The sequence below is a fragment of the Lichenostomus cassidix genome, chromosome 13 (genome assembly GCF_008360975.1).
Source record: "Lichenostomus cassidix isolate B80296 chromosome 13, HeHo_3.0, whole genome shotgun sequence".
NCBI lineage: Eukaryota > Metazoa > Chordata > Aves > Passeriformes > Meliphagidae > Lichenostomus > Lichenostomus cassidix.
In genome coordinates, this window is record NC_139494.1 from 4774706 (window position 1) to 4801339 (window position 26634).

At 41.3% G+C, this 26634-nt stretch overlaps 1 protein-coding gene across 8 annotated transcripts in view; it reads right to left on the reverse strand.

Moving 5' to 3' along the window:
- The window catches only part of TENM2 (teneurin transmembrane protein 2), a 557904-nt gene that overhangs the window by 26967 nt on the left and 504303 nt on the right, over positions 1–26634 (reverse strand). For 7 of the 8 annotated variants that reach the window (XM_085073437.1, XM_085073436.1, XM_085073434.1 and 4 more), the window contains 8 exons: positions 26347–26493; positions 15087–15297; positions 11626–11745; positions 9427–9688; positions 8471–8738; positions 7199–7342; positions 5463–5712; positions 2473–2493 (listed from right to left, as the gene is read on the reverse strand). In XM_085073437.1, coding sequence (XP_084929563.1) covers positions 2473–2493; positions 5463–5712; positions 7199–7342; positions 8471–8738; positions 9427–9688; positions 11626–11745; positions 15087–15297; positions 26347–26493 — 1423 coding nt within the window. The remainder of the gene's footprint in view (positions 1–2472; positions 2494–5462; positions 5713–7198; positions 7343–8470; positions 8739–9426; positions 9689–11625; positions 11746–15086; positions 15298–26346; positions 26494–26634) is intronic. The other variant, XM_085073435.1, reaches the window with a different exon arrangement.

Consider the following 26634-nt stretch of genomic DNA (forward strand, 5'->3'; position numbering starts at 1 on the left):
ATAATTCAGTAGGCAGAGGCAATACCATCTGCTGAAGTCTAGGAGTGTAGAAATTAGAGATGAAGAAATACAGTAAACAAAAAATACTTGGCAGGTTTATTTCATGCATGGATCTCAAAGTACTTTAAAAAGATGGGTGTAGCACCCATTTTACAGAGGAGGAAACTGAGGCACAGAGAGGTTAAGTGGTGTAGACAAAGTTATGCAGGGAAACTAGTGACATGCTTGAGATTAGAGCACAATCTCATTATTCCCCACGTTCCTCTCCTTATCTTCAGCAGCAGACTGCACCTCTTCACTACACCCTTATCACATTCCTTCTCATCCCTCCAAAATAACGCTCAATCTTCTTTGCAACACAGAAAAATAGTTCTTTCCACTTTAGAGATTCCCCCAGTCTCTCAGGTATTTGAGCCATACAAATACCTGCACGTTTGTCATTGCTTTGAAGCTCTGCTCCCTTCTCCCCCCATGCTTTCCCCTGACACTGAAGAACACACTGCTGTGGCACTGGTGGTGTCTGTACCTCACAAATACACCCAAACATAGCTCAAGGCTGGCCTGTAGCTGGCCTGAAACAAGGCACAGCCTCCCACCCTGGCCAAACGGGGACCTGAGGCAGCACAGACTGGGGCTGGGCACAGACACTGCTGCTGGCACCTGGAAGCGAGGGCCCTGCTGGACTCAGTGGAGAGAGCTGCTCACAGAGCGCCCACCCTGCAGGAATGGAGGGGTTTCTCCTGTTTTCACACCTGATCTTGCCAGCCTGTGCTTACCCGACTCCCCTCTGCCCTCAGCCAGCCCTAGGTGTGCCCTGCTGCTACCAGGATGGGGTAAGAAATGAGCAATGGCAGAACATGGGCTTATTTCCCTCTCCTCTCCTGCAGTCATGGTGCATCCATGGAGCTCACCCTGCCTGTCTCCTCTCGACTCTCCCCCAGGGCAGCTGTGCCAGGGAGCTTCGGTTCCAGATCAGAGAGCAGCTCACTGCAGCTGCAGACCTGTTTCATACTCCTTTGCTCTCTCCTGAGCTAGGCAAAGGAACAGATAGTGGAAGACTCCCCAAGGAAATTTTTGAGGGACTTTGGCAGAAAATGACTGCTGGAAGGTAACATGCACTCACTGTGCTCCCAAAGAATCGATGAGACTATTACCTAAAACAGGGATTTGTTTTATAAATGAGTGCTCAATATTTCTCAAACTGGCACCTGAGCAATTAAAGACCTCTGCCTCTCTTTTCTCTGTGCCGCCGTAATCTTTCATTTGAATTATAGGAGGCCAAGGATTGTACCTTGTTTGAAAAGATTTTCCATGGCATTCAGTGTTGCTCAGAGGTCTCTGCCAATAATGTCTGTGCCTCCAACCCCGAGGGAATGTGTGGTCACCTGCAGCCTCACTCTGCTCTCTGAGGGAGCCTGGGGCCTGGCAGCCAAGCGCAGCTTGTTCTCCCTGCCCTTCTCACAGGTGCAACAAATTTTCTTTTAACAACAGCTTTTCTTTAAATTTAACCAAAAGAGAAGCTGTCCAGAGCAAATCTCTAAGCAGCTGAAAAATGAACTAGGCTTAGTTGAAGCAAATGAGGAGCCTCCAGCATCACCAATAATCATTACCAAATTGTGAATGAATTCATCCAGATAAGAATATTTAGGGGTGTTACACCTACTATGCCAAAATATGTTAAGGGGAAATTATCCTGTTTCATCAGGAAATTATCCTATTGCATCAACTTGTATCACAGAAATGGAAAGTATGGTTTTAAAAGGGTAATGCACAGGACACTATGAAATAGCTTACAAGAGCTCTTCTTGTTCTTGCCCTTGATTTTCTCCAGGGTGAACATCCTCCCTGTCCCAGGTGTGACATGAAAGGAGGCACAAGTGTTTCCTATCTGCAGCCATCCAGCAGACCTAGTGTTCTCCTCCTAACATCCAGAAAAGTCATGCCTCCCTCCTGAATCTCACAGTGACTGCATCTAGTGGTTGCACACAGCCAGCCCCACAGGCTGGCTATTAAATGTGTTTGACAAAAGAAATATAAACTAAATTATGGCAAAGGACAGCGGGTTCAGAAAATCATTAATGATCAGAAAATGAGTTTTTGACCTATATGCAGTCATTAGTGCTTTTGTGAACCTTTCTGGCATTGGTGAAAATGCTGTTGTAGTTTACCTTGCCCATTTAACCAATTATAGGCAGCAGGGAGAGGTGTTTATCTAGAAGTTAGCTTGGGGTTCATTATACTTGCATTCTACTAGAAATTTCTAATTACTGTCAGAACTTATTGGCTGCTTTTTGACTGCATTTCATAATTGCTAATGCTTATCATATTCATAACACACAATTAGCACATAAAAATGTTTCTATATATGGTACATGAAGAACATAACATTACACAAGAAGCACAACACAAAAAGCAAACACAATGAAGCAAACGAACCATATCAAATTATATGGGAAAGAGCTCATGTCTTACCTATGTTTAAACTCTTTATTTCTTTATAGAAAGGGAACAGAAGAAAAAAGAACAAACAGTTAGCTGAAGAATAGATGGTAAAGCAAACATAGTATTTGTTTTATTTTACAAAAGGACATAGGAGAAGATATCTCTTTTCAGCACTAGCCTTAGCTTAGTTTACAGATGAAGAGTGACTGGGAGGGATAGAGCTGCAAGCTAATTCCCTATAGGATACCCCTGCCCCCTGCCCCCACCCCCCTCCCCTCATATTCAAGAAACTTTCTGAACCACTGAAAGAATTTTCACATGGAAATACGTGTAGGTTGGGGGGGGGTAGGAGTGAGAGAAACTGGCAGTTCTCTGAATACAGAACTGGGCAGGGGGAAGCACTGGGCTTAGGATATTGTCTGCCAGTTGGAGGCAGCCTCTTTAATAAAAAGTTTTCCAACAGGCTATTTCTAGACAAATTTTTAGTATTCAGTTTGCTTTTCTCTCCTCCCAGTCTCTAAAATTATTGCTTAAAGCAAGTTTGGATGCTACTTGGTGTCTGTTTAAGCCTATCAAAGCAATGTTAGGGTAGAAAGGCCCCTTCTAAGTGAGCAGTAAGGTACTGTACAATGGGAGATAAACAGCACTAACTGACCCACAGTTTACTGCCCATACACAAAGCCAAAGAAAAAGTGCTCTCTACTCCCCATAAGAAAATTAACATTCTCCTCTCACACAGCATTTCACTGTGCTGATGTAATTTCCATTTAGGAATATGCGCTGAACAGAGCAAAGAGGTTTGTGGCTCCTGAGCTGCAGCACTCCAGGCACAGCCCCCAGCTTGCAGCCCCAGAGTAAAGCCCAACATGCACCACTCGAGTCAGAATTCCTACTGGCCATTCCAACCAAGCACCTTCACAAAGGACAGTGCGAAAGCAATATGCACTGCGATATTCTGATGTGTGAGGCTAATCGAGATTTATAGGGCCTAATGTGAAACCAAAATTACATCAGCTGTGAGATCTAAACAAAGCGATGTATTTGGTTTGTAATACTTGTGGACATACTGGTTGCAACACAATCCAAACTACGTGATATGAGCTGAAGACTCAGCTCTCATTCACACTTAAATGGCTCAATCTTCAAACTCTTACCCGTGTAACTCATTCAGATTTCAAGATGAGCAATGAATCACAGTTACTGCTATAGATTATGTTTGCTGGAATGGACCTTAATTCCCTTCAGAGGAACGGGGGGTATAAGACATCATAATGTAATCCTTAAGTCTGTAAATCCTAAAAATCTGTGTGTCAAGTCCTTTGCAGCTGGTCTAACAGCACTCACAATGCATTAGCTTCATTGGTCATTGCTTATGGTTATAACAGAAGCTAAAGAAACTATGCTATGGAAAACATACTTTCATAAAGGAGAAAGTGGACAGCAGATGAAAGTCCATCTTCCATTTCTTTACGATGTCCTTTCCCATTTTCCCTCACAAATGATGAAAATCCAAATTCCCTCTCAATCTCTCTCCCAGAGAGAGAAGACAAAGCACTCACGCTAATACTGTTGTAAACTTTGAGGTGACATTTTCTAACATAAGGTGGGCCAGCCACCTGTCCCTGGCTGATATTAGTGAGGTGCATAAAAATGCATTATAAGAAGTATCCTAATCTGAAAATGTTTCTCTTCACCTATAACGCTATAGTCCTATTTACTAGAAAGCTAAAAAGAACTGAACAACTTAGGAAAAAAAATTAGCATATTCTATATAATGCAGAGTTATAGTGCATATTGATATAAATATTTATAGCAGGTCACACTTCCATGCCAGCTACCTTCTGTGGTTTAAACTGAGCTGCTTGCAGAAAGCACTGGATGATCCATGACTTTAAAAAAAAATATATATAATGAGGCAGCCTGATGGTGTATGAGGTAGGTGTCAGAGAGTGATTTCAGAGTTGAATTGGCCTGAATCAGATCTCTTTTCTTTTCTATAGAATCAGAATTCACAATAGTGACATCAACAGAATGGCATGAATGAAAGAGAGGTGTAGAATAGAGCTAGGCCTCCTATTCTTTAACAGTCCAATCACTTTGTGCTTTTTTCCACTAATTAAAACCTAAAAGTATAGTGGAAGCTGAGGAATTGGTTATTGGTCATACCATTAAAAAAAGACTTGTGACCTAAATTCACTCAATGCACTTTGCAGCTATAGCCAATCTCCAGGAGCACTAATGCTCCTGCCAGAGTGGGCTCCAGGAGGGTCAGCAGACAGCCAGGGTGTGCTATTTTCCCTCATTTTTCTGCAAATACTCAGTAGTGCTGTAAGTATAAGGTCCAGTTACATGAGTTGGGGTTTGAAGCAATAGCTCTTGCCTCTCCTGGAAGAATGAAAAAAGGAGATGGAACAGAAATGGGTGAAGTGGTACACTCTACACTCATGCCTTCCCTATTAAGTGATCAAATCTTAAGTTTGGAGGGGTGCACGGGACAGGGGGACAGAGTTACAATCTTAAAAAGAGTTCTGGTGATGCAAAATGACTCTGTGTGTCAGCCTGAACTGCACCTGTCAGCCTACAGAAATAGCCTCACAAGCATGGAGAAGAAATGTGAAAGTGGATCTCAAACCCACCGGTGGGAGAGCCTTCCCTCTGACCTTGTGAGACTGTTATTCCTTTGCCTGTCCCTGTGGCTCAGCACCTAAGGGCAGTCAATTCCACAGTTTTCAAACAAAACTAAAGGCTAGCACCGAGGGAGGACTGAATCAGTGATCACTAACGAGACAGAAAGAGAGGGTTTGTAATTTCTGTACAAGTTGATTTGTATTCTCAAGTCCTTCTCTTTAGTCACTGCTCTGGTAAGTTACAGACTTTGAACTATGCATTTCTGTGCCCCATTTCTCCACTGGAATTTAAATAGGTTGAAAGTGACAATGTTTTTCAAAATTATAAAAAGTAATGGTAAAGGCTGATTTGAGCACAGGCTCCAGAAGCAAAGCGCTGAGGTTAAACCTTACCTCAGCTCCAGTATGCTAGTGACATTCCTGGAGGGGAAGATACGCCGAATATAGTTAAAATCCCCAACAAAGAGACTTCCATCAATGCCCACTGCCAGTGCTACAGGGGCCAAGAGCTTATTTCCTTCTGCCAGCCCATTGCAGCTCGGACAGGATATGCTTCTGCGGCGCCCGTTGCCCATAATGCTGGTTATCACAGCTGGCTGCTGAGTGAGAAACTGGTTTTCTCCGTTGCCTTTGTGCAATATACCTAAGGACAGAGAGGAGAAGTGTTTATTACTAACATTCATTGCAGGGGACTTCAGGTTGTTCTCTTTTCAACAGCTGTTTTTAAAGACTCTACATTGAAACGACTTCGGCATTTGGTTTTTCAGTGGTGCAAAAGGATTTTGCAGGAGTAAAAATAAAGGTGTAATGAAGATTCAGTGTTAAAACCTACACACATACACACCCACAACCCCAAACCTACACCAGAGTCCTTTGGTATTCATTGTGAAAGAAAACTCTGCCACACAGCTCTGACTGTGGCTTACTGGGACTATTGTTACTGACTTGGTGGAGAAGAGCTGTTCCTTATTTGTGTTCCATTCCAGTTTCCAATACCGTGTTTTGTTTGGAATTCTGTGCCAACCGTACTGTTCTCCTTCCATCTCTCAGTCTTTCACACTTTTTTAATGGAAAATGAAAAATGAGAAATGGAGGCACCAGAGAGGATGATAGCACAGAAAATGAAAAGATAGGAGAAAGATGAAACTCCCAGAAGGGCTGCTAAGGATCAATGATAAAAGGCAGGAGGGAAGCTGGTGGTACAGATCTCTATTAGGCTTCAAGGAAATACCTTCAAGATAGGATTTATTTTCAAAATATTTGTTCAAAGAGCAAATATTCCCTGCTCCAAGAAGGGAGTGGATTTTCTGTCAGAGTGACCTTATTCTGTGTTATCAAAAAATGGGGAAATTTGGCAGGAAACTTCCAGCCTCATATTCTTGTGGGAATGAAGTTGTATGACCCTAACATAACTGGCTCCCCACTGGTGACAACACTTGCTGGTGGCATGTGCTACCCAAATGTGGATACACTGCCCAGCACTGGAAGGGTGTTCAAATAGCCTGGTCTTGCCAATTTTGAACAATACCTTAGATTTATTAAGCAGCAATACACTTTGTTATTTGTTAATGCAGGGATCAGCAGGAAGGCTGCAAACAAACACTTTGCAGGGAACAAATAAAATGTATGCTGAGCATTCAGTTCCCAAAGAGGTGTTTAAAACATGAAGATCACAAAGATTCAGCTTAGGATATGGAAAGACAGAAAAAAGCGAGGAAAAACAAACAGGTGACTAATGAGGAAGACAAAGGAGACTCAGTATCTCATCACAGACTCCTTGTAAGCTCCATCTCAGGTTAGGGGGGAGAAAAGGTCAGGCAAAAGAAACCAGGAATCTATGTGGTTAATATGACAGAAACAGGGAAAACAGAAAGATATTGCAGGGGAATAAATGAAAAGCATAATAGAGGATAAAGATTCGGACTTTGAGAAATTCATGCTGTGCAGAACAGCAGAACAGTAAAAAAATTTTCTGACAACTGAAATATGTCCCATACCTTACTGAGCTAAAGATGAAACAAAAAGAGTGGAGAAATGAAATTTTTGAAAGTGCAAATATAATGCAAATAAAAGTGTTCACAGACAAAACCCCACACAGGACAGCAAACAGATGGAATTAACTAACTCACCACTCTTGACATTAAGTACATGATGTTTATCCAGAGACCATCCTCCTAAGTTTGAAGGATCCAGTTCAAATCCCTGCAGCAGTGCTGTCCTCTTCTCCCATAAAATGAGACTGGGGCAAGTCTCATATTCAAAACCCACAGACACTGAAATAAAATAAAATCTAATATACTTGCTGAACAAACACTGAATTAAGTGTCCAGAGCACATTCAAATCATTGAACATTCCAGTTCCCCAGCCCCCTCAGAAAGATGGAGTGATTCTATTCCTCACTTTTATTCTACAATATTGTATTCAGATCTTTGACTAGACACAAATATGAAACTTCATTCACATGTACTCTGCAGGGATTTGATCACTTCTATTTTAACAGCTCACATTGGGAAGCGATGGGTTTGGTGAGAGGGAAGTGAGAAATACAATTTTTAAAATATAGTAAAATTATATTAAATAATTAAAAATATACTATAACATGACAAGATAAATTCTTAGCTTGCCACATGTTCAAAGCATTTTTTTAGTGTATTCATTTTACATACCATGTACCAAATGGCAGTGAAAACTTTGTGTGCATTTAAGCACAAGTGCACTGAAAGCATTGCTCAGGAAAGCAATACCCCATGCAGTACCAAAAGAAAGAAAAGCTACAGCAAAGAAGATTTTAGAAAACAGAGACTATAATTAAGATTTAAAAAAAAAAAACCAACCTGCTCCTTCCACACTCACTTTTGTCACTGTTGTATCAAAATTATTCAGATATTCAATGAAAACTGAAAAGTATTATGATGATCACTCTTTTTCCCACCCACCAGAACCAACCGAACTAAAATAGCTGTAGAAGACAAGACTAAACAGCATTAAAGGAACAGCATTTTCATTTCAAATGTGTTATACCATAAGAGATGACAATAATGGCATGTGTGAAAACCCAAATGCACTGCAGACTGCCAGCCAGTCCAGCACGAAGATCATTTTATATCTAAAGAAAATAAAATTGTAATGATGGATTAGGCTTCACCTTAGTTCCTGTGGCCAGTTTTTCCTATTGCCTGGTCTAAACCTTCTAAGTCAGGTACTGATCAGGAAACCTAGGTATATTGATGGAGTTTAGACCCCCTGAATATGATCTTTAATGTGTAAAATAACCATAATACAGAGATAAATTGTGTCACGGAGACAAGAACTGTTCAGTCTATAAGGAAGTTTGCAGTTTTCTTATTTAGATTCACAAGTGTTACTTGGAAAGTTTTGGAGCTTGTACATGCTGACTTACCTACAGCATCTGACAACCCATAAACCTTCTGACCATATGCATCTGTTTTGTCCCAGATAAATGTATATGCCAAGTTGGGAGATGCCTGAAAAGATTTTTGGAACAAATGCCCTTCTACTGCTACCATCAAATGAACTTTGATCAAGTTCAGGGGCACAAGTGTCTGAGTCATGATGATCTTCAGTAGGGATTTGTATCCAGCAGTGCGGGAACTCAGGTAGCTGAGCTTTAAACTAGAGCCAGGGATCTCAATTTCTTCATGAAGAACCTGGATAGGAAAGAGATCAAACATTTTACATCAATGATTTCTTTTTTAAAATGTATCACCTTGACATTCTTATGAATTTATGTCTTTCAGTTACTGGGAGGGGATATCCTCAAACCTACACAGTGCAGCTGACATTTCTGACAAATAATTATCTGGTGTCTGTGCACACATCTTTTTAAGAGCCCACTGGTGGCAAAAGAGCAAATAAATACAAGCATTTTTACTGCAAGTTATATGCAATGGAAACATAAGAAATATAGGAACCCACAACTTTCCAACACTATAAAGACTAACTGAATACAGCAGTAAAAAAAAATCATGTCAGTAGAGTTTTCCTTTGTCTTAAATAAGAAATAAGGAAACAGTCTGTGGTCAGCACCACATGCTAAGCCTTTGCAAAATTCTCCTGAAACACCTAAGCTGGCAGCTGAAATAGACAGCTATACTTGATATATTGTATGATAATGGGAGGGTGCAAGGTAGTCAAAGATAAATGTGTCTGGGTGATATAAACCTGGGATATCTCCTGCAGCCCTCAGTAGAAAACCTGGTACCTGTCAGAAGGAATGCAGCTCTGCAGAGACATTGGCTGTGGCAATTGCAGGGGACACATGGGGACCCTGTGCTCCGGCCAGAACTACCACCTGACCACCAATTTCTGCACCCTTTTCACTCACACTGCTCTTACCTGGGTTTCTGGCACAATGGGATTCCGGCTGGGAGCGTCACTGAAGAAAGTGGAAAGTGGAGATGAGATGATGACTGGGTCAGGACGGACAAAACCACTGAGATCGCAGCTGGGAATGGAGTTCTCCTCTGTCTTCATCACCAGGGTGTCCATGGCATAGAAGCTGTTCCATGGCAGCCACACAGTCCTTTCCTGGCTCATGAATGGGGCTCGTTCAAAGTGCAGCGTCAGGGATGCTCCACCGTTGGCAACCAAGTCAAACCTGGAAAAATGTGCCCTTTAGAAGTGACAGGACTGAGTAATTCCAGTAATAACATCCCTGGCTACTGAGATAGCTATAGAGGCATACCAACAGAGATGGGTATTTGTCTGGTTTTGGCTGGGAAGTGTTATTTTTCCTCCTAGTGGCTGGCAGAGCGCTGAGTTTCGGATTCAGGATGAGAATAACGTTGATAACAGAGGGGTGGTTTTGTTACTACAGAGCAGTGCTTACAGAGTCAGGGACTTTCCTCCTCCTCACCCCACCTTACCAGAGAGCAGAATGGGGGCTGGGAGGGGACACAGCCAGGACAGCTGACCCCAGCAGAACCAAGGGATATCCCAGACCACATGATACCATTCTCATTATGTAAACTAGGGGGAAATCTGGCTGGGAATTCCTTTATCTTTTTGTATTTTTCTTTTCATTACAGTTTTAATAATTATTATTTCAGTTATTAAATGGTTTTTATCTCAACCCCTGAGTTTGCTTACTTTAACCCTTGTGATTCTCTCCCCACACCTCCAGAGGCAGGGAAAGTGAGCAGACCATGATTATGTTTTAAATGTCATGGTTCCAATGATCAATAATGGGAAGTGAACCTCTGGCAACTAAACAGCTGAAAACCAGCCAAGACAAGCGATGATTTGAAGTCACCTGGACAAAGCTCATTCCGATAATATTATAAATTCTGTATTAAATAATTTAAAAAATACCTAACAAACAAACAACCAGATTTATTATTACAAGTCACCCTTCTATAGAGACAGCAGAGAAGCCAAGTTCATTCTGAGCTGGACACTGAATTATCCCTTTCCTAAAAGATCCTGTCCATCAAGCACAGAATGGGACACACAGCAGTAACAGAATAGTAATGAGAGGTGCTCTACAAATAATTCCTGTCCCCAGGATAACTGATCTTTCATTTTTCAGAGATATTAAGTGTTTACTCCCAACCCCCTACACAATCACAGCAGTAATGTGGAGCTGCACAGGCATTTGAAATCTGGCCTAAACGAGAAATACTTCCAGGTTGTTCTGACAACAGAGATAGGTATCAGTTGTTCCATGTAAATGCTGGCAATGTAACAAATTACTCAATGACTTCAATAATCTATTCAGATTTAAATATAGTTCAGCTCACCACTTCCTGCAACTTTAAACCACTGAAATCAACCTTATACTTTTATTATAACAGATTAATATCCTGGAAAATGTGGAACTTAAATACTTCCTACAGTTCAGTTGACTCACATTAATTATTTCAATTCAATTGTTTTCATGCAAGATCAAGATAAAATGGCAAATGTTTACAATGCCTGCGTCAGATAGACTGTTTTAGTAACCACAGCCAGTTTACCAGATAAACCATGACACATTGACTTTTGTTTATCTGAATTTGTGTGCATTTCAAAAAGGCTGATACAAGGGGGGAAAAGCACTTTTTTGCGCAGCAGGAAATTGTCTAAATATATTCAATTAGAATCTTTTGATTACATTCTACCCCAAAGAAACTAAAAAGAGAGTGTATCTTCAAAAGCAAAGAGAAGCAGAAGGGAAATTTTAACAAAATATACTATTCTATAATGATACTTTCTTTTTCCTGGAAGTGTTAGTCTGCACTGCATTTTGAAATAAAATATTTCTTGTCTCAGCTGGATATTGCTGTAGCCCACAAACGTTTTCATAGCTACAGAGCAATTGATTTGAAAGGAGCCTGCCTGCTAACACGTCATTACCACAAGTCAGCCTGTTTGTATTTACATGCAGTTAGTATTCAAAATGCCGCGTGAAAAACTACTTTTGTGTTTACTTAATAGCTCCTTGCCCCGGGAGGAAGGCAATGCCTGGTACCACATGGTTCCATTAGATCACACCATCTGTTAATCAGCACAGACACTCCATAGCAAGCAGGGGCTCACTGGAGCAGGGACACTCACGTGCCATCCTGACGAGTGATGGTGTAGCCGTACTTTGGATACTTGACAAACGACACGTTGACCCCAACGAGAGGAGTCCCATCTGTAGTCACCACTTGGCCTCTTATCAGAGACACAAGACTGGAAAAGAAAGAGAATTAAAGGTATTAAAGCTAATTGCAGAAGTGATGTTCTTTGTAAGTCAAGTAGTGGAGCACTTGTACCTCACTCTAAATCCAGTTTACCCCCAAAATTTTAAAAATACTTCGGAACCACAATATTGCCCAGCTCCCTCTATACACCTAAATGAAGAAAGTGCTTATCTACTCGGTGAGAAGTGAATACAGACTGGGAGTCATTGCTTTCCTTGCCTAACAAGGTTTTGCCTCCTTGTCTAACAAGGCTTTGCAAAGTACAAAGCTCCCTCACTGTCAGCCAGGCCAAAGCTGTGACCCACACTGAATCTTCAAAACTGGGGTACAACACCATGCCTGGGGTGCCTAACACACTTGAAAAACCTGGTGCAGTGCCACATCTCTGTTCTGTACAACCCATTCTCCAAGTCAAGGTTCAAATTCCCTCATCTCAGGGAATGACTGATGTTTGCACGCTGCATTCAGCCCTGATCTGGAACCCTTGCTCGCACTTTGCCAAGAGCACGATTTGGTTTCAAGTCCAGCTTTACACACAGCCAAGACAAAGTGTTTCTTTGGCCAGCAGGATAAGCAGCTTTGCTTCACCTAAGGGAGATGAAGATGAGTCATTCCTCTAAGAGGCACAGTCAGTTTTTTCTCTTTGGCAAGTGCTTTGCTGCTGCTAAGTGCACAGCGGGCAGAAAGTGCTGCTGCTCCCAGCTGGAGAGGAATTTCCAGCCCCTGGCTCCTTTCCCTTCCATCTTCCCTGTACCCTGAGAGAAGCAGATTGAGGAGGCGAGGATGGGGAAAAAAAAGGCAAAAAAAAGCTTTTCCTTATTCCAAACAGGGTGCAATATTTTCTTCAATATTACATTAAAAATCTAATTAATAAAAATGAGCATTTTTTTGGTGTTACTTTTCTTTTAGAACTTTCAAGTGCTTCTTGACCCTTCAGGTCAAATTTTAATTTGCAAAATCAACATTTTGTAACAGAATATGGAATTTAATAGAAATTGAAACCTGTAGAGAAAAATCTACTCGGGAACACATTGGACCAAGATAATTGTCTTGGCATTATTCATTTTGCTTGAATTATTTTATGTGACAAACACACAGAAATTGTTGCAGGGAAAAAGTCACTCAAGCTTCTCTAGGGAAACTGTGCAGAAAGTAGATTTAGAAAGCAATTGTCAGATGGCAGAAGAAAACTAATAATGCCCAAGACTTAATTTTTTCTACTTTCAATTTTAATATTTCAGGAAATAATTTGAATAAAAATATTTTGGTCAATAATCTTCCTTTTTATTTCTAAAATGCTAAAATAAGGAACACAATGGATATCAGAATAAGCTAAAATATGCAGCTAAAACGTGGATTTATAAGAAGCAAGATTTTGACAAATAGTCAAGCATACAACCACCTTCCTTTGGCAATCTTTTAAAAGTGCAACAGACAAATTAAACTGATACAAAAATTACTTTTTTTTTCTTTAACAAGGAATTTAAATGTGTAAAAACACAGTCTTCTTTTCCCTGAAAGCTTCATCATGTTTCTGCACAGAAAAAATTGGTGAGATATACTTTTGCAATCAATAAATTTTGCTACTTATTACTTTAGCAGAGTAGGAAATAACTTCTTCTTCTTATACTAAGACCGGAAAAAACCATAATTTTGTCCCACTTTTTCATGTATTTCAATGGAGTGACAGACTGAGCTAAACAAACAGACCTTACAAACATGGGAGCTAGTTTTGGAGACTGTGGCAGCTTCAGTACATGGAGAATTTGTGATCTGAACCTTGTGGCACTTTTGAAAAGACAAACCCATTAGTTTTAAAATTTGACACTATGCATTAGATTGGCCTAAAATTGGTACCGGAGATAGCAGCTGAGATGTAGAATTATCAAAAGCACCTTCAAACAGAGAGGTGAAGGCCAATTTTAATGTCATTAATAGGTCATTTGCAAAGATGTGTTAAAATCTGCAGTGTAGTTCACATGAATAACACAGAACTAAGACTTCTGCCATGAGGAACCCTGAAAAAAACAAATCTAAAGTTTCCAATGAGATTTTTATTAAAGGAGCCTCTGGACTGAAGTGACCAGCTCATGTTCAGTCTAGAGCACTAATTCATAGAATCATAGAATGGGTTTGAAGGAACCTTAAAGATCATTTTGTTCCAACCCCCTGCCACAGGCAAGGTCACTTTCCACTAGACCAGGTTCCTCCAAGCCCCACCCAACCTGGCCCTAAACACTTCCAGGGATAAAAAAAAACACAAACAAAACCCCCCCACAAATTTAGGTGAAAACAGACTTTTTTCCTATTTTTTCTAACAACTCCACGTGTGTGTGTGTGCATGGAGTATTTTATAGAATAGCATAAAATCTACATTACATAGAATAGGATCCAACAGGGATCCTACAGCACAAGAAAACCTTGTCAGATGGATCAATGATACAAGTGAAATGGTTTTACGTAAGGAATAAACAATAAAACCCCATAAATCAATGTATCTTTAAAATTATTTGAAATGCTATTCCATTATTGAAATCTGTGTTACTGGCACTACCTAAAATGCAATCTCTTTTAACTGGAAACTAGTTTGCGTTTTCCCTTTTTCTAGACGGCAGTCTGCATACAATATAAACCTCAGAAGCTCCTACTTAGTGGAAAAAACCTTCTTCTGGGCGTTGCCAAAGTGTTAAAATGCTAATAAAACTCAGTGTTATAAAATAACAGCCACACCATAAACTGCAACAACATGGCCTCAGTGTGATCAACGCCTTAGATGAAGAACCTGGAAGCAGCACCTCATGTGATGCCTTAGGATTTTAGCTTCTGTATTTTTTGGGCATCTGTAATCCTGTAATTCTTTGGTGTATAACTCTGGACTCCATCTAGGGTGCTGAGCTGCTGTTATCTCATTTTTAGACAAAACAATTCCTCTCTAAGCTCAAAACTCAAGGACACCTTACTGTCTTAGCCCCCAAGATATGTAAACAACAGTGAATTGGGGGAGCAAACTTGGAGTAATTGACTTAGTTACCTGGACCTGTAATTGGAGGATTATCCCCTGATATGCAAATGGACAAAATATACAAAGTATGAAAAACTTGTGACCCACTGTCCATTTTGGGTGTAGCCCCTGGGTGAGCCCTGACTGCCCTAAATATACCTGAAGGTCCTTCAATGAATATAACTGCTTTTTATTCTCTTAACTTTGTCTGGCCTCTCTTTTAGGTAAGCCCATCAGGCATCACACGTTAGAACACCAATAAAATCGCTGGCAGGAATTTTCCCATCCAACTCGAGCGCACACCTCCGCTGTCACATTCCCAGCTGTACCTGCTGTTGAAGGGATTTTCTCCGGGGATGATGTGAGTGCTGTCCTTGCCCACCAGCAGCTTGATGCGCTCGTAGAAGGATTTCACGGCGGGAGTGCCGGCGTGGCTCTGCTGGATGATGTCCAGAGGGTCCCGCGAGCCACGGCACAGCAGGCTGTTCTGGCAGGTGGCCTGCAGGCAGCAGTCTGGGTCCAGGCAGTCCACCAGGCCATCTGAAAGGGACAGTCACTGCATTCAGCACAGTGCTCAGCAGCAATTGTTGCCTTTTCCGTTTAGAAATGAAACTCAAAATAATTTCAGTATGGGGAGTAATATAAAAGTGGATTTTTACTGGAGTTGTAGGGGCAGTTATGGAAGAATATCCACAAAAGCACAACCCCACAGGGGTGAATACAGTTTGATAGGTTTTAGGAAATTAGCATAATTGATCAAAAGCACCAGTTAGGAGGACAAGTAGTGATGTGATTCCTCCCAGGTCAAGCCCCTTCTCTGGAGCCCCAACCCTTGGTATTAGCTGTACTTATTGATGACAGTGTGTCTTGAAGATTTTATTCTCAACCTTGGTTCTCAGGAAGAACCCAAACAGGAGAAGAGCCTTGTGCCCCCCAGGCCTTGGAGCTTTGGAGTGTGTTTGTTTTTTTCATCTAGGGAAGAGGGTAGGGAAAAGTACTGGGAAGGTTACAAACATGTAAAAGAAGAAAAGGCAAAAATTACCCAGCGTCACAATAATACCTATGGAAAGCTTAAAACACTGGGAAGAATTGTTAAAGCTCACTCTCCATACCATCCCTAGGCCCTAAACCTGGAAATTCAGTCAACAGTGCCATGGGGAGAATGCTTCTGAGCACACTGGTTAAACAGCATTACAATTAATGTAAACCTGTGTTAGACAAGGATAAATCCCAAAGAAATCTGTCAAGGGCTGAAATTAAGCAGGAGGAAATGGAAGGAATAAAGGATTTTTGTTTAGGTTATTTGATTATTTGTCTGTTTTAGGTTTTTTTTTTGTCTTGGAATTATGGTATTTGATTTCATTTTTCCTGTTTGAGAAGCTGAGTGGTGATGGTGGTGACAAAGTTATCATTACCTAAGTAAATACAAATTACACTGTAGCCATTTTTGCAGTTCCTAGAAGATGCATTTATAAGGAAAAAGTAGAATTTTAACACCAGAAATTAAAATGGAATCAAGGGGGAGATCAATCTGTACACTTAGATAAATAACAACTGACTATTTTTAGCACATACTTTAACAATTCTATCATCATCTCTTCATTTGGCATCATCATTTAACTGAAATATGTTCTCTCAGTGTAGTTCTACTATGATTTAGAAATTAATAACCATGTACTTTAAATTATTATCATCTCTAACAATTTAGAAACATTTGTTCATCTACTCTGGCAAGAATCAGGCATTCAATCTACAATCTACTTACATCTGTAAACTTTCAGAGACTTCCCAAAGTGCATCAATCTGATTTTTGAATACAAATATGGCCTGGGCATACACTGAGTATCATACACAAGAGACTGCATTCCACTAGGGAAGCAGACAGAATTACCTTAGATTAAGACCATGACTCATGCATTTTCAAGATTTTTGAGTTCACAACAGACCAGCACAGTGATAACTAGAAAAACAACCTAAAGGAAAAAAACAATCTCAAACTATAAAAAATGTTCTTATTTTATAATTAGCCTTGTATTTCCAAGCCATTGTGTGTGTTTGAAATAAGTGTGCCTGACCTGATTTAAAAACAAAATTGCCAAGGTATGCTGATGATGTTTCATTCAGGCCTCTAAGGAGATTTAAGTCAGACAAACTACCTTGTGGTGAGAGCTATATGTTGCTTTAAGGTCATTTGCCTGTTCACATTAAGGGCTCCATTCATCTTGAAATCCTCTCCAACGTGGCTTTAGGAACTTTCTGTTTTGCTACAGTCCATTTTCTACCCACTTTATATAAACATTCTAAGGACATCATTAGCTTCAGGGTATAACTCAAGGCAGTTTCCCTATTAAGCTCTGAGAGCTTCTCAGCATCCTGCACACTTTCTCAGTTTGCCAGACCTCTACAACTATGAACTGAGATTTGCCCACTCTTTATTCCACTCAGTTATTTTACTCAGACGACCACCAGGCAAGAAAATCCTATCAACATACCAGAAATAACACAGGTAAAACACAGGGTATCAATTACTCCCTTTGCCAAGTTTACATTTACCTGTTTGAGCTGCATCCTGTTTTTGCTGTAGCTGTCATTAGAGGTGAGCATAAGTGATGTCTGTAATGACCTCATCCTGCAGCAGAGTCTGGGATGCTGTAGCCAAACACTTGTGATGCCACCATGAACTTGGAGTGGGCATATCAATCTCTCAGGCTCCTGTCAGTCATGTGAATCACATTTTTATGCTCACGAGCCCCCCTGGATATCGTCTGACATTGCAATCTCCAGTAAATTACCCTGCCACTGCCAATCTCACCGTTATCTCACAAACAATCAAGCAGGCAATCAAACTGCTCAGAATTGCCAGTTCAGGACCTGGGAGGCTGGAAACATCTCCATTCAGGAGAAAAGCCAGGGAAAAACCTGCCTGTGATTCCTTCTATGTAAGAAGGTTTTGCTGCAGTTATGGGAATTCAGACCCAGACACCTTTTAGATGCTTACAACAATATTTTAAAAAGACAGGCACAGAGCATAACACAATTTACTTTTTAGAACATTATTACTTACATGGCTATATTCCCCTGTGCTAATTTATCCCCAGATGGCAGGATTTAGGATATTTTTACCTCATGTGAACTAGCTGATCCAGCTTGTTGCAACAGCAGCAGCGAGGTCTGGGTCTGTGCAGCACACACAGCCAGGCTGGGCACTGCTGCTTGGTATCAAAGCCTTGGACACTACTGTGCTGTTCACATCCACAGCTGCTGCTGCTAGTGAGTTTGCTGCTCTGAAATCTCTGACTCCATGCATGAAAGAACACTGGCTGCTCTCAGAATATATCTGGTTTTAGCTCACATTCGCCGAATTTGCTATCTGGACTATTATCACAGAATGGCTGAGACCGGCAAGCACCTCTGGGGGTGTGGAGCTCCAGCCCCTGCTCAAGCAAGGCTACCACATGCTGGTTGCCCAGGTTTGTGTCCAGACAACTTCTGAGTATCTCCAAGGATGGAGACTCCACAGCCTCGCTGGGCTCCCTGCTCCCGTGCTCAGGCGCTGGACAAAGAAGTGTTTCCCAGCACACATTTTGCCTGGTGGTGTTCCTCCTCACCTGCAGGACCTTGCACTCCATGAAGTTTCTCTCATGAGAACCTTCTCAGCCCATTTCTCTAGCCAGATTGTACTGCTATATATGAAGTAAATTGTTACAGAATCATTTATTTGCATTAGGCTCAGCTGATTAAAACCAGAGCTGGAAAAAAAAGTACCTTTTGTAAAAGAAAATTCTGCCATTAGCATAAATTTTAATTAGAATTCAGTACTTTGGGTTTTAATATATATTTCAGAGCTTGTCATCCTCCAAATGTCCTCAGGTATGCTGAATTATTTATATGGTTAATTCAATGACAAACCCTCATCACTCGCCTCACCAAAATACTGCTGTTTTTCATGGCATACACAGCTGAGTTTCAAGTGGGCAGTGAGCTCTCTGATACTCTGCATGCTGAAGGGAAAAGAGTGGAGAGGGAGCTAAGATGGAGCTGAACCTCCTCCAACGATTTGAGACCAAAACAAGCCTTAACTGAGAAGAAAGAAATTGGAAATTTTGATCTGATTTAAACTGGCAGCACAGGATTAGCTCTCCATTGCCGTTCATGGCTTTTCTGAATTCCTAGATCTTTTCAGAAATGAAGCAAGTGGCATGGTATACCCTTGAAGAGGGATAATCTGCTAATGGATACACACATTTCTCAACCTGCTATGAACTGTTCCACAAGCTTTTTGGCGGACTTCACTACATAGCAAAGAGAAAACTTTAAAGAATATCTTGAAAGCAGATTAACCTACCCATGCATGTCATATTTGTGACTGCTTTATTATTGTGTTTCTCTTGACCATCGTTGGAAGACTAAAAGGTTTTGAGTAGGGATAGTGATATATTTTACCACATTACTATTCTAATGTATTTAGAACCTCTCAGCACCAGTGTTCCTTTGTCACTGAATCCATTTCTCACCATGTCCAGGTTATGGATTCCAGAACTAGAGAGGTGCTACATCTTTCTGCAGAAAGTTGATGCTTGAGCTACTGGGGTTTTTTAAACCTAAACGAATAAATTATTTATAATTTCCACACTTCTTTAAGTCCCTGCAGGTTGTGCTTTAGGTTCAATTCATGATGCAGATCAGAATGAGTGAACTTTGACCTGACATCCAGCTTGCTGAGCCAAAGCTTTCTGTACCCAGCAAGGGACAATTGTGTTTCCAACCCAAAACTCCTGAGCCCATGCTCAGCAGAGGGCATCCTTACACTTCACTAGCTGCAGGAGCTGGGGACTTTCAGAGCCTAATTCCTGGAAATTTTTCTTTTTCCAATAAACATTTCAGACTGATGATTAAAATGGAGGTGGGGAGGGGAGAAACAGCAGCTACTATGAACCCTGAGGGCAAAAGGGTCTTTGATCACTCTAAGGGCAAATTAGTTAATTTATCATGATCTGATTTTAATTATGTGCAGTATTAATATACCCAAGGTGAAAGAATTAGAGATGCTCTATCAGATTATCAAAAGAGTAGGCCTTCTCTCTGCCAACACAGACATATTTTAATTGAGCTCTAAAACTGCACGCAGAACTCCTTCCACAAGCAGGTTATGCCACAGCCCAGTATATCGTATTACCAGGAAGTTTATCTAATATTTAACCCAAATTTTCACACTTTTGTAGCCTGATCTAATTACTGTTTTCTATATTGGCATATATCAATCAAAATAATTCCTCAGAAGTTCCTGGTGCTAACAAGAAAGGAAATTCTATTTCTGCTACAGCCCTGTGTCCTCAAATAGGCAAACTGCAAAGTCTCCCTGTAAACTATCAGGACATTCATTACACCACTAGCTTCTGTAACTGTGAGCACAGCAGAGTATTTTTGTAACCCAAACTGCCTTTCAGGACAAGCTGGATTGTAAATCCCAAACTGTGGTAAAGCAGAGTGAACCTGGAGATTGGGTGTGCCTTGGAATGCCCAAAAACATCCCCAAAGAGGTTGTAAAGTACCCTGGAAGATGGGAGTGATGAAGCACCAGCCCCACCTGCCTCCCCCACTCAGGATCCCAGTGCTGCCCAGAGCTGTGGCAGTGAGGAAAAGCCTCATTCCTGAGAGCAGCCGAGGGAAGAACCTGCTGCAGGTGTACCTCCAGCCATGCCCCAAGCACTTGGGGTCCCTCAGAACCTGAGGATTATTGATGCTCCAACTCCAAACCACTCCTTGCTCAGAGCCAGGCTGACCCAAAGGGCTGCAAGATGAGAACAACCTTGAAAAAGAAAGTCTGTCCAGCTCCAGTGCACACGGATACCTACATGGATCCTGGAGCCTTTTCAAACCATGGGATTTGCAGTCACTGAGCTTCTTGCTTTCACTTCTCCCAGGGCTGAGAGAGTGAGTTATTGCAGCCCCACAGCCCGGGAGGGATAAGCTGCTAATGTGTGTAAAGGCGATTAGAGGCTGACATGAAGCTGTAACACAATCTCATGCAAGCACACTCATTAGCTCCTGTCCAACTTGGAGCATCCACTTTTGATACAGATTTTATACCTGAGCCCACCTGACTCACTCTGGCCCCCATCCACCTCAGATTTCAGCTCCTGATTGCGTTTAATGTTCCATCACTGACTACTGTACAGGCTCTGCAAAGGTATTTCTGTGCCAAGAGTATTCTGGGTATTTACATTGAGAACTTCATAAAATCTTTTGTCTGTGCTGAATTAGAGACCCCTGCTGAGGGAATGCTTGTTGAGGCAAGCTAAATTACATGATTTGCTTTTGTGCTGTGAAATACTTGTATTATCTTAAATGTCACGAGCCTGATGCAGTATCAAGTCACAGGATTTGTAATTTTCTAAAAGCAATTTTTTTCTAAATGTTTATTGCAGGAAGACACTTCTCTTTTCTTTCTATTTTCCTTCTGTCTAATTTCAGAGATGAGTTTTCTAAGACAACTCAAATAAACAGCCTTTCAATCAGTCAAGTGCACTGTCCTGACAGTGAACTTCACTAGAAATGTATTTTTCTTGTGAATTGAAGAGATTTCATACTGGAGCAGATAGCTGGCTTTCTCTAATTCATTATCTTTAATGTATTGTGCCAAACAAAATTACCACCAACTGTACTTCCTGGTGGGGTTAAAGCTATAGAATAACAAACTGAAGGGCAAAATTTGCCTTCTGAGAGAGGCACATCTCTCTCTGGAAAGCCAAGTGGAAAAGAAATTAAAATGTGTTTTAAAAAGAATGTCCCACTTTGCATAACAAATAAGAATTTCCTCGTTTCTATTTAGCTTAGTATTCTATACTGCTATGGGTTGCTTCCTTTTCTTCTCCTCCCAATTTTAGTCCAGATAATTACATTGTGAGGAGAAATGTGATCTGGGAAGTGAGAGAAGCAGTGACTGCATTTAAGCTTTTTTTATTTCTCTTTTTTTTTACACCTGCCTGCACCTCTCCTCTCCATCCTGATCAAATCTGAAATAAACAAATTTAGCAAACTTTTGCTTATTTTCTGTTTTTCTTTCTCTGCGATTTCATAATTTACCTGTCTGGCCAATAAAAACTACAAAAATGAGTAATTATGAATGGATGAATAAGGTGGGAGAAGAGAGAAAGAAGGAAAAGAAAAGCCTAGAAAGAGCAACCTCAGTGGGCAATACAGGCTCCTGCCAAGGCTGCCTCTGCAGAGGCCAGGATTCTTAAATATCTCTCCCAAATTATCCCAAGATGCTCAGGACAAAGATTCCTCATATGTAATGGATAACAACTGCATCCAACATTCAGTGAAACTATTCTTTAGAAAAGGCATCTGAGTTTTGCTGTGTATCACATTGGCTCACACACCTAGAGGCACTGCAAGGTCTGAAGTGAAATCGAGTTAAACGTAGGTAATTTAAGGAGACAGTTTTGAGGAACTAAAAACATTTTTCTATTTAAGAACAAGCAAATTATTATAAAATAGTTATTGCAGAATGATGGGTATAAACAGCCACAGTAGTGATTTCCTGATGCAATATGTCAAAAGAAATAGGAACTTAAAAAGTAGCATATCCTCTCCCATTCCTCAAAATACCATCTGTAATGCCTTAATTTCCTGAAATAAAGCCACGGTGAATTAAATGGGTTATACGTGTCTATTAGGGGGATTATATATTGTAATCACAATTACTGCTCTTAAAATAAAGCTATTTCTAATCCCTCCAAAAGATGCTTAATAATGATTAGATTACTGAGAGACTGATTAAGGGAAGATATTAGCTTTAGAAGCAGCCACAGTGAGCAAATTATGTAATCCAAACATGGTTTGGAAAACAGAAGCATTTTCCAATTCAAAGAGATCTTAAAAGTGAGTCAATGCCAGAATCCCCTTACTTTGCAGTTAGGCTTCATCGTCAAAATAAATGAATAAATAAAAAGATAAATAAGAGACTTTCAAGTTTTTTCAGCAAAGTAGCCTACACACCATGGTAAGCCTAAAAACAGGTTCATAATGGATCACAGAAACACAGGCTGAGTGGGTTGGAAGGAACCTTAAAGCTCATCTTGTTCCACCTCCTGCCATGGGCAGGGACACCTTCCACTGTCCCAGGCTGCTCCAGCCCTGTCCAACCTGGCCTTGGACACTGCCAGGATAAAGGCCTAATTAAACTCCTATCTTGATTTGACATGGGATGGTAAGGACAAATACAGGTGAATTTTCCAGTGTTACCTCAGATCATTCACAGCTCTACCTGAACCTAAGAGGAGGAAAGAGCTTTGGAGACTCTCTCCTCTCACTGCTCTGGAATCACATTTTATTTATGCCAGTAATCCACCCTGACATCTCATTTAAAATGAAGATTTGTAAGTCTAAAAGAGAGTGGGACTCATCTGCTTCTTCTAGGAATAAACCAACTAAAGGACATTAATCTAAAATGGAAAGAAAATATTAAGTATAATCTTTCATTTTTCTCTTTTTGAACTATGGTATGGAGTTTGCATCGTGGCAGATAATAAGACAAAGCAGGACAAATGGGAAACCCTCTGGAGTCAGTGGCAATGCTCTCCTTGACATCCATAAAATGAAGACTTGGCCCAAGGCCTTTGAATCTGATTGTGAGATACAATTGCAATAAGAATGGCTGAACAGGGAAAAAGCTCCAAAATATGCTAAATCTGCTGCCACAGAAGACAGGAAATGATAACTCCCTTTTGGTGACATTCTGAAGGAACTGCATTTTAACAACATGCAGAGATGAACGGAGAGAAGGAGTTCAAACTGCCCAGAGAAGGACCTCATTTAGGCAAAAAAGGATTTTTAGCTATCCTACTGCCCTCTGAAAGAAGGGCTTGTGTGTTCAGTACTACCCCAGAACTACTTGCTTATGCAAACAGAGCAGTGCTGGTAGTGGAGCAGCAAATGAGTTCAACACTTTGCTGCAAATAAACTCACATGACTTTCAGATGAAAAGAGTGACTGGGAGGAGAGGCAATTTCTTTAACTTCCAATAAACTTGCATTTTATGTGAAACTTGGGGTTGTGGTAACTAGCTGGATCTTTAATATTGATTCCCATAGTAAAGTTTTCAGCATTGTCTAATGAGAAAACTTAATGTTATCTGTTCATTTATGTACAGAGTCACAATTGCATAAAGGTGCAGCTTGAAGCACAGAACACACATCCCTGCAGCCTCTCCATTCCTGCACTCTCCCCTATAAACACAGAGGGCACAGGACATGTTCCTGGCCAGGTGTGGGGTGAACCAGACATGTACAGAGCAGCAGAGCTTAGGCAAAGGCAGGACTGCACTCTAAGATATTAACCATTAAGTGATTAATGTTATATTAATTTTTGAGTTTTGTTCTATGTCTTGTGACTGACAATTTGACAAACTGATGGTGAGGACAATGCCTCTGTTTTCACAGCACACATGGGAAAGGACCCCAGGATATCTCAAAGGAATCTGAAACCCAAAATATTACCAAGCCAACTGCTCCAGCACAAATCCCCAAGGCATGAGAGAGACCAAGAGCGTGGCAGTGCCACAGCCTGGGGGCAGCTCTGTGTACAGTCTCTCTTTGGTTTTTCAGGAATGCCTGGCAAGCTTGTGGAGAAACATCAGCTGAACAGGGGTTGACTAGCACCTGAGCTCCCTTATACAAACATTCTACAGAAATGTAGTCAGGGTGACTGTTAGGAGCAGGAATGATCATTGGAATTAAAGTACTGACTGAGCAAATGGTCAGGAGACAGATTAATTTCTGCCTTTAACTTAAAATCCCCATGTGAAAACATGCAGGTCAAATGGACTTCCCAGGTTGTTTGGATCTTGGATCAAGCTTAAATTTTCAAACTATTTACATTCATGTGAACCAATGACCAGTAGCCTCTCCAGTCTCTGGAAAAAAAATTACTTAAAATGCAAACACTGAAAACATCTGAAGAGTTCTCCCCTAAATCTTTCCAGCCTTCAGCTAGACCAAATAATTTTCTTTCAGGTGCTTTACTATGGTAAACCAAAATCCATGCAACTTGCATGATAATGAAATATACAAATTTGCATTAATTATTAGTTCATAATATCATAAATAAACCTCTTGTTCCAGTAGCTCTAGTAATGCTTCCAAACTTACTCCTTTCTTTGAGGAAATTCTAATAATACTTCCATTTTCAAATTTCCCTTTATAATCTTCAAAGCCTGTAAAAACTGCAAACCCATGCATTTCACCTTTTAGTTTCTTACAGTGAATACTAATACAAGTTTAGTGGGTTTTGTTTTATACTTGAATGCCAATTAATTACTTTGGACATTAGATTCTGCTCTTTACAATTCAGTAATAGCTATAAAGCAAGTTCTAGTTCTCTGAAATGGAATTAACTTTAGAACTTCTAAAATACTTCTGTATTCTCTGATCACATGAAACCAAGGAACTGACAGAGGACTTTCATATTAAAACTAGTTGATGATATTCAGGTGTAGTTAATATAATGTAATCAAAACCAAAACCACTTGTTTCTCAGTTTGGGACTTACAAATAGTTTCTAAACTCTGAAATCTTAGATAAAATTAAAGCATTCATCCTAATGACAATTGTACACTAGATACAGCCCAATGTTGCTTTGCAGTTTTAGGAAATACATTTATAAAATATTTATTAATCAGCAAACAACAGATGTTTTCTTTAGATAAATTACTGGCCAAAGAAAAGGGAAGGAGTCTCAAGGAAGAAAGCTGTGTCTGATGTTTGGTTTATAACAGAGAGCAGAAGCACATGAAAAAAAAATCTATGTGACTTAGTAAAGACATTCTATTGAAAGAAATGAGAAAGTCCCTTTAACTGAAGGAGCAAATTAACCAGTCTTGGTTAGAAAGCACAACATCTAAAAACTGCTTTCAGGTCACCATGGATGTCTCTACAAAACCAGAAAAACATCTTTGAAGGGAAACACAGGTCACATCCTGTATTTAATAGGGATATGCCTGATAGAGGGAAAACAGATCAACCCCTTTCCATACATGCCCATTCAGCACATCTCACAGAGCCCTTCAGAGCCTGGCATGGGAACTGTGCAGGGTGACAGCAAGGGACAGCCTGGCAGGGGCTGTGGGACAGTGAGAGACAGCCTGGCAGGGGCTGTGGGAGAGTGGGGACAGCCTGGCAGGGGCTGTGTGACAGCAAGGGACAGCCTGGCAGGGGCTGTGTGACAGTGGGGACAGCCTGGCAGGGGCTGTGTGCAGGAGAGTGGACCCCAGCCCCAGCACGGACAGGACAAGGCACTGCACAGTGGCTCTGCTAGCTGCCCCGAGGGCACAGGGAGCTCCTCTGCCCCTCAGTGCCCCAGGAGCCCGCAGAGGGCAGCTCTGGCCATGCTCTGGGCTAGGGTGGCACCAAGCCTCCCGCCCAAGTCCCTGCGTGCCCTGCACGGCCACAGCTCCCTGTGCTTTGCTTGCAGAGAAATGCAACACGTGGCAGCAGTGAGAGGCACGGCCCTGCTGCAGGAAATGCCTCCCGGAGCCGCTGGTGCAGCCGCTGCTCTTGGGGAGCGGGATGGAAAGGCTGCGCTCACCTCCCTCGTTATCCTTGTTGTCGGCACAGGCGGTTTCCATGGCGACGCTGCATCCCGGTCCCCTCCAGCCGCTCTGGCAGACGCACTGCCAGCTGTTCTGGCCCAGCGTGCACCTCCCGTTGCCGTTGCACAGGTCCGGGCAGCCATCTGCGAGGACAAACGGAGAAGGTGAGCCCCGGGCATCCCCACCCCGCTGCGCTCACGCCGTGGCACTGTGCAGACAAAAAGGCTCGGTCCTGCCGGCACTCAGCAAAGGGACACCTCGAGAAATGGGGATCTAGCTCAAGC